The sequence below is a fragment of the Tiliqua scincoides genome, chromosome 2 (assembly GCF_035046505.1).
Source record: "Tiliqua scincoides isolate rTilSci1 chromosome 2, rTilSci1.hap2, whole genome shotgun sequence".
Lineage (NCBI taxonomy): Eukaryota > Metazoa > Chordata > Lepidosauria > Squamata > Scincidae > Tiliqua > Tiliqua scincoides.
In genome coordinates, this window is record NC_089822.1 from 178,640,772 (window position 1) to 178,647,242 (window position 6,471).

Genomic DNA, 6,471 nt, shown 5'->3' on the forward strand with positions numbered 1-6,471 from the left:
GTGCAAGTGGAAAGATCTAGAACAGATCTTTCTGTTTCTGAAAACAGATCTTTGTTTCTGAAAGATCTAGAACAGATCTTTGCACTGTTTCGCAGTGCAAGTGGAAAGATCTAGAAGTGGAAAGAACAGGAAAGATCCTGTTTATTGATGGCTAATCCACACTGGATTGTGCCACAGGATTTTTTTTTAATTCAGGGCTTTTTTATTTGGGATTCCTCAACAACACCATTTGTCCCCTTAAGGCAGGCTCTATATATGTGGACAGCTATCAGTAACCAATATCTGCTCCTACTTAGTAGCTGACAGTTTTTCTGGGCTTTGACTATTTGCAGTAGCAGTTTTACAATTTCTCAAGTAAAGAAAAAATAATTTAAGTTTTTTTTTTCAATAGAAACATCATAATTTATTCTGTTGGTATAAAAAAGGCATGATCATAACAAAACCCATGTCTTCTTTCATAAGAAGAAATATATTATATTTCATCATAAATAAATCAGCAATCATACAACGAAAACCACGAACACTCCTTTGTGCTTTCAGTGTGTCAGTGCTTAAGAAACAGTTTTAAGATGTATTTACAGGATTACAGTACCCGAAAAATACTGAGGTATTTGGTTTTGTTCTTTAAAAAAAAAATGAAACTTCAGACTTGTAGAGGCAAAACACACAAAGCAGTTACACCATAAAAAACAAATAAATACGAGGGCTTTCTTGTACAAGGGGACAGTGTCACTGCAGCTTTGTGTGCCCAGGAATGAGAATACTGTTGGTTTGCTACGGCAACACAGACTGACTGGCAGGAAAACATAAGAGGGACGGGTCAGGAGTAGAAAGCAATGTCCTGTGTGCTTTTGTCTCCTTTGTAGACATCCAAACATTGGTCAAGAATATATTTCAGCAAAATCTAGCAGAAAGACTTTGCTTTCTGGAGTCAGATACGCTGCTCTGTGCTGGTGACTACATATTGCCCTATAGCTCCCATGAAAGAAAACTCATGCAAGCCAGTATACCTGTCCCTCGAGTTATTGCACTTTTCAGGTAACAGCAAGGGTATCAAGTCTTTATATAGAGAGTCAGTTTGCACCCGCTGTTCAGCAGCTTGGAGAAGTAGTAATGGGACTCTGAAGGTAGCTTAGTGCACTGGAAGAAGTATGGACAGGGATGGAAACTGGGAAATTAAAGACCGTTGTTGTGGATGCTCCTCTGTCCAACACAGACATGGCAGGACTTCCTGCCTCTGCTGAGCAATTTGGAGCAAGAACCTGGGACTCAAACTGTAGCAACTGCCCCATGAAGCTGAAGTTGGGGGAGATGATGCTTCTTCTCTGCTTCACAAACTCAAAGGCTTCGTCCAGTTTGACTCGATTGGTCCTCATAAGGTAAGCGAGGCAGATGGTTGCTGAGCGGGAGATGCCAGCTTGACAGTGAACAAACACACGTCCACCGTCGTTTTTAACAGAGTCTGAAACAATGAGCAAAACATTGACATTAGCAAGCAGGTTGTGTTTGCAGCAAAGCATCAAAAATGCTTTCCACTATAAGCCAAAGGCAGCTTTTCTTAAGCACTGATAACAGTGCTCTTCTGCTGAGAATGGAGATTGATGTGTATTAAGAAAACTGCAAAACCACCAAAGATGGATGGTCATTCAGTTTGAAAGTGGTAATAATCTCAGTTTCAGTTGGCCACTGCTTTGTGTCTGAAGAGTAACATTAGAAAATGCTAAAATAACTGCAATTTATTGAGTTCAATCATTCTAACATTTTTATAAAGCCACAGATTTTTTTGGTACTTGACAAAAAAAATTATCCTCCAACAGAGCACAAGCCACAGATTTATTTCTGGCCATGCTATTTTAATCCGTCAAGGGGAAAAAAATTCTTATGCTTCAAATGTAAAGGGGGCTGGAGGTGTTGCTAAAGATGCTGGCACCCAGCGACACCAGAAGCTCATTATTTTGGTATATAATAGGCTGCAGAGAGAATTCATTTACCTATGAAGTCAATGGCTTCATTAAACCAGCAGCTGATGTCGGCTTTGTGGTTGTCCTCCACGGGGATGCTTTTGTACTGATAATGTCCCTCAAAATGGTTCGGGCAGTTGGCGGAGACGTTGATCAAGGCTGTGATTCCCAAAGCATCCAGCATATCTTTTCTAGAAGCATGATAGGCACTGCCTAAGTACAGAAAAGGAAGGATTTCCACTGGACCACCCTGAAATAGAAAAGAAAGGGACACAATCCGTTAATCCCAATGCAAAAATTGCTTCCTTCCCTATTGTCTCGATACAATTGCTGGCTGATGTAGCCAAAATTCGTTTTGGTTTTAACTTTGTTGTATTTCCGAATGGAAACATCTAAATCTCCTTAAAACTGAGGGTTCTCATTTCAGGCACCCGGTTTCGAGGTTAAACAGGTGAAAACCCCAATATTTGCGGGCTCTAACTGACCTGGTCGTAGAGAGGGGTCCCACAGGAGCTGCAGTTGGAATCTGCACTGCTGGGTCCGCTGCTGGTGCTGAGGGGCAGAGTCAAGGTCTTTGGAGCAGCTGGTTTTGTGCACAGCTCAGGGCATGTCGAAGCGAAGGTGTCATATCCTCCTGGAAAATAAAAGAGGGGAGGCAATTGTTAGTATCTGCAAGAGAAACAAGTCCCAGGCAGCCTCAAAAAGGAACAGAAGTGGGGAGCTAAATTCTCTCTACTCCACTGCTACCAGGCACATAGGCATCATCTAGGGAGCTCACCCCCATGGCACTGAAGTTGTCCTCCCTTCTCAAGGTGGAACGAGCATCAACCCAAACCTTGTACCCGGCCAAGGAAAGCCTCCCTCCCCAGTCATCTCTTGAAGACAGCGGGTGCCATGTGGGGACCTTGGCTCTGGGGCGGAGTGGCCGCGTAGCCCTGAGCGCAGGCAGGGAGGACTCACCCTTGAGGAAGCAGATGCGGGTGTCGCGGGCCTCCCTGCAGAGCGTGTTCATGGCCAGCAGGAGCGTGCTGTCCCTCTTGGGCGCCTCCAGATCGGCGCTGCGCTCGTCCAGCAACACCACCGCGTGGTAGAGCCCCTTGCGCAGGCAGGCGCGCACCTCCTCGTTGGGGAGGATGTGCTCCAGGCCCATGGCCCCCTTGGCCCTGCGCCGCACGATGGTGCTCAGGCGCACGTTGGACGAGCCGCCGATGTGCGAGGAGTTGAAGGAGAAGAAGGAGCGGCAGTCCAGCACCAGGCACTGCAGCGAGCGGTCCTTCAGCAGCGCCCGCAGCGCCTCGCAGTCCAGGGCGCACACTTGCATGTTGACCATCTCTCGCGGCAGGCTGGAGCGCTCCGAGCCCAGCAGGTCGCCTCGGGGTCCCCCGGCGTGTGCTGCTTGGTGGCTTCTTTGTTCTCCCTGGGTGGGGGGGGGGCTTTCTCAAGCCTCAGCAGACTTTCTGGGGCCCCCCCAAATCCTCGAATCCCAAAGTGGCTGGAACTAAGACGGCAGCCTTCGCTTGCTTGGGCTCTGTTGGCTGGTTGCTTGCTTGGTTTCGGAGCCGCCTCGTTCTTCGGCTTGCTGGGCTGCTGCTAGTGTCGTTCCTTTGCTCTCCAAGCGGAGCGCCTGCCCTTATATAGTCTCAGGCGCCGTGTGCTGCTTCGGCTTTTTTTTTGTGAATGGAGCCGGGTCACCTGATTCCTCCTCCTAGAAGACGTCACTTGGCGGGCAGCCAGACAGACACTCCCCGCTGGAGAGCATTGGCGTCATCAAGCCGCCTAAACAACGAAGGCAGCTCCAGTACACACACACACACACACACACACACACCAAGCCTTCCCCTCCTCCAGGAAACGGGCTGGCTGGTGCAACCCAGCGCGCTCTGCCCTGGCCAGCAGATGGCCTGGCCTTTCAGCAGCGGCGATCAAAGGAAGCACCATGCGCAGCCAAAGCAAATCGTGGGGCGCCAGCAGTGTCCTCCCGTCCCCTATACAATCCCCGTTCATTTCTATTATTGTCCCCCATAACGCTTAGAGAGCCTGCCTTCTGGGGATCTATGCGTTCTGGAGATCTGTATCACCATTGCCCTCTGCTGGTTGGAATTTCATCACCACCACTTCATTGTGCTGTTTTGCTATCCCAGCCCATTTTCCATCTCATGGCACACTGACATGGTGCTAAAGTTGTCAAGGCACACACCATTGGTGTTTGGACAATTGGCAAGGCACACCGCACTGTGTGTTGGGTGTGAAGTGGGGGTCACATCCCTTCCCCAAACAATGACCCTCCCCCAAACTCCCACGGCACACCTGATGACTGTTCACGGCACACCAATGTGACACAGCACAGTGGTTAAAAATCATTGTGGAATCCAATCCAAATGGAGGCAAGAGGGAAGAAGATTCAATGCTTGGCACTTGGCTTCTGTGGAAGGAAGGGGAGAGCGATTTGCCTGTGACCAGGCTCAGCACATCAATTAGGAGCACATCACTGGCAACTACTACGTACTATGAGATGAGATGATAGACAAACCGCCCTTCTGTCATTGTTTTTAAGCCCACCTGATAGCATCTTCTTCTAGATCCTCATGCACCAAGCCCAATTCATAAAGACCCATGAGAAATGAAGCTGACCCAAAAGAGAGCAATTCTGTTCCCATCATGGTTACATTAAAGTTTGAACCTGTCTGTTTTCTAGAAGACACTGTAAGACTTTCTTGTTTGGACTGGTTTATAATGGAAATGGTTAAGCCAAATTGGGTTTATTATCCATTTTTATATAATTAGTCTGCTTTTTCTTTGTATGTGTGTGTGTTTTTTACGCTGTTCTATGTGTTTACAGTTTCGGTGCCATCCCAAGCCCCTATTATGGAGCATGAGAGCAATACTTTTTGACTGCCTTGATCCATTTTCACTTGTCAGTTTGCTCTAATCTGCTTTACACACCATACATATTGATTCTTGCTGTAGGTGCACAAAGTTCACTTACTGTATTTATCCATGCCGTTCACAGCTCTGTGATTTCTAAAATCCTTGTTGGCATCCTTCAGTCTCGGAAGACTATGGTATCACGCTCTGAATTGTGGTTCTGGAACAGAGTGTCCTCTCCAGTGCGCGAAGCCTGGGTAAAGTATATATGGAGGATAGACTGTTACCCATGGAGCAAATCCCTCCTCTCCATGTCGCTGAAATGGTCCAATGGAAAGGCAGAAGCCAATACGGTTGGTTCCAGCGGCATCGCAGGAGTTGCCAGAACGTGACTGTGTTCAGCCATGAACTGCCTCAGGGACTCTGGCTCCGGATTTTGTCTTGAGGTTGACTCCTGAAGCTTTTTCCATAACTGGATGTAGCCACAAGGCAGTGGAGGTTTGGGGTCAGAGTTTTCCTTCTCTTAGATGAGCTGCCTTCCCAGGCTGACGAGTCCCATCTACCTGGTGGCTGTTTAGTCGCCTCTTACGACAAGTACAGCCAAACTGAGGGCCTATTCTTATCCCCCAGCCCCCAGGGGGTTCTAAATATGTAGGAACAGGGATTTCTAAAATATGTGAATTTTAAACCAGTCTCATGGATCAAAGCTTTTGTGGCAATCGTCTACAATCAACATTTTTATTTACTTAATCAAACACTTGGTGTAGGTACAGTAAGCATCCCCCCCTTTAAATCAACTTCAGAGAATACTCCCCCAAAATCCAGTTCAGCAGACTTTGGTCTAGCTGTTGGGTGTTGTGGGGGTGGGGAGAATAATTTTCTGTCTGTGAAACAAACAGCACAGATGGCTCAGAAACACCAGTTGGAATACATATGTTCTGAAGATAACATAACGACTATTTTGCATGGTGTTTTTGAACTGATAAAAGAATTGCTTTGCATTTCAACAGGCTGACCCATCTTTAGGGGAAGGTAAACATCTGTGTTACATAATGTGTGTACATAGCAAGTGCATTTAACACTTCTGAAAAATGCCAAAGGGAACAATCTGCAGAAAGAGGAAGTGTGGGATCACTCCCAATTTCCCATTTAGCCTGTTTGAGAACTAAGGAGACTATTCATTATTACACCCTTCCGAATGCTTATTCTCAACAGCTTTTCTAGGCAGAATCTAGAGTCAGAATAATTCTTTCAAGGTAATTATCTTGTTTTAGAGTTGCTCTCAAGGGTTGCCAACCAGAGAAAGCCATGCTTAAGTCCAACTGAAATTAGTGGGTCAAGTCAGTTATGACTAACTTCAGTGCTGTTAATTTCTGTGGGATTATGCAACTGACTTGGTCTGGATAGGAGTCATGCTGTTTTCTTGCGTTTGCCCTGACAGGGTCATAGGCCACTTTGAAGCCAAGTGCCTTCTTCTTGTCAGTAGGGAAGAAAGTCAGGATACATGCGCCTGGGTAAAACGGAATCCTGGAAACAAATTATTCTTCCCCCAAAGTCTACACAAGTCTAATTAGATTCTAGCCCTCTTTAGGGAACTTTCCTCCCCCTCCCTATTCATTTGGTAAATATATGATGGGGAAATGAG

The 6,471-nt window shown here is 46.6% G+C and overlaps 1 protein-coding gene across 1 annotated transcript; it reads right to left on the reverse strand.

Moving 5' to 3' along the window:
- Positions 1–623: 623 nt before the first annotated feature.
- On the reverse strand, positions 624–3,566 carry DUSP1 (dual specificity phosphatase 1). The gene is made up of 4 exons (XM_066617617.1): positions 2,922–3,566; positions 2,447–2,595; positions 1,992–2,211; positions 624–1,462 (listed from the first exon to the last, which is right to left on the reverse strand). The coding sequence occupies exons 1-4, from the start codon at positions 3,289–3,291 to the stop codon at positions 1,092–1,094; spliced, it is 1,110 nt and encodes a 369-aa protein (XP_066473714.1). The 5' UTR covers positions 3,292–3,566; the 3' UTR covers positions 624–1,091.
- Between the last annotated feature and the right edge of the window lie 2,905 nt (positions 3,567–6,471).

Coding starts and splice junctions, on each gene's coding strand:
- DUSP1 (XM_066617617.1), bottom strand. CDS start 3,291: ATGGTCAACATGCAAGTGTGCGCCCTGGACTGCGAGGCGCTGCGGGCG. Junction 2,212..2,446: donor GGACCCCTCTCTACGACCAG/GTCAGTTAGAGC, acceptor TTTCTATTTCAG/GGTGGTCCAGTGGAAATCCT. Junction 1,463..1,991: donor TGAAGCCATTGACTTCATAG/GTAAATGAATTC, acceptor TCATTGTTTCAG/ACTCTGTTAAAAACGACGGT.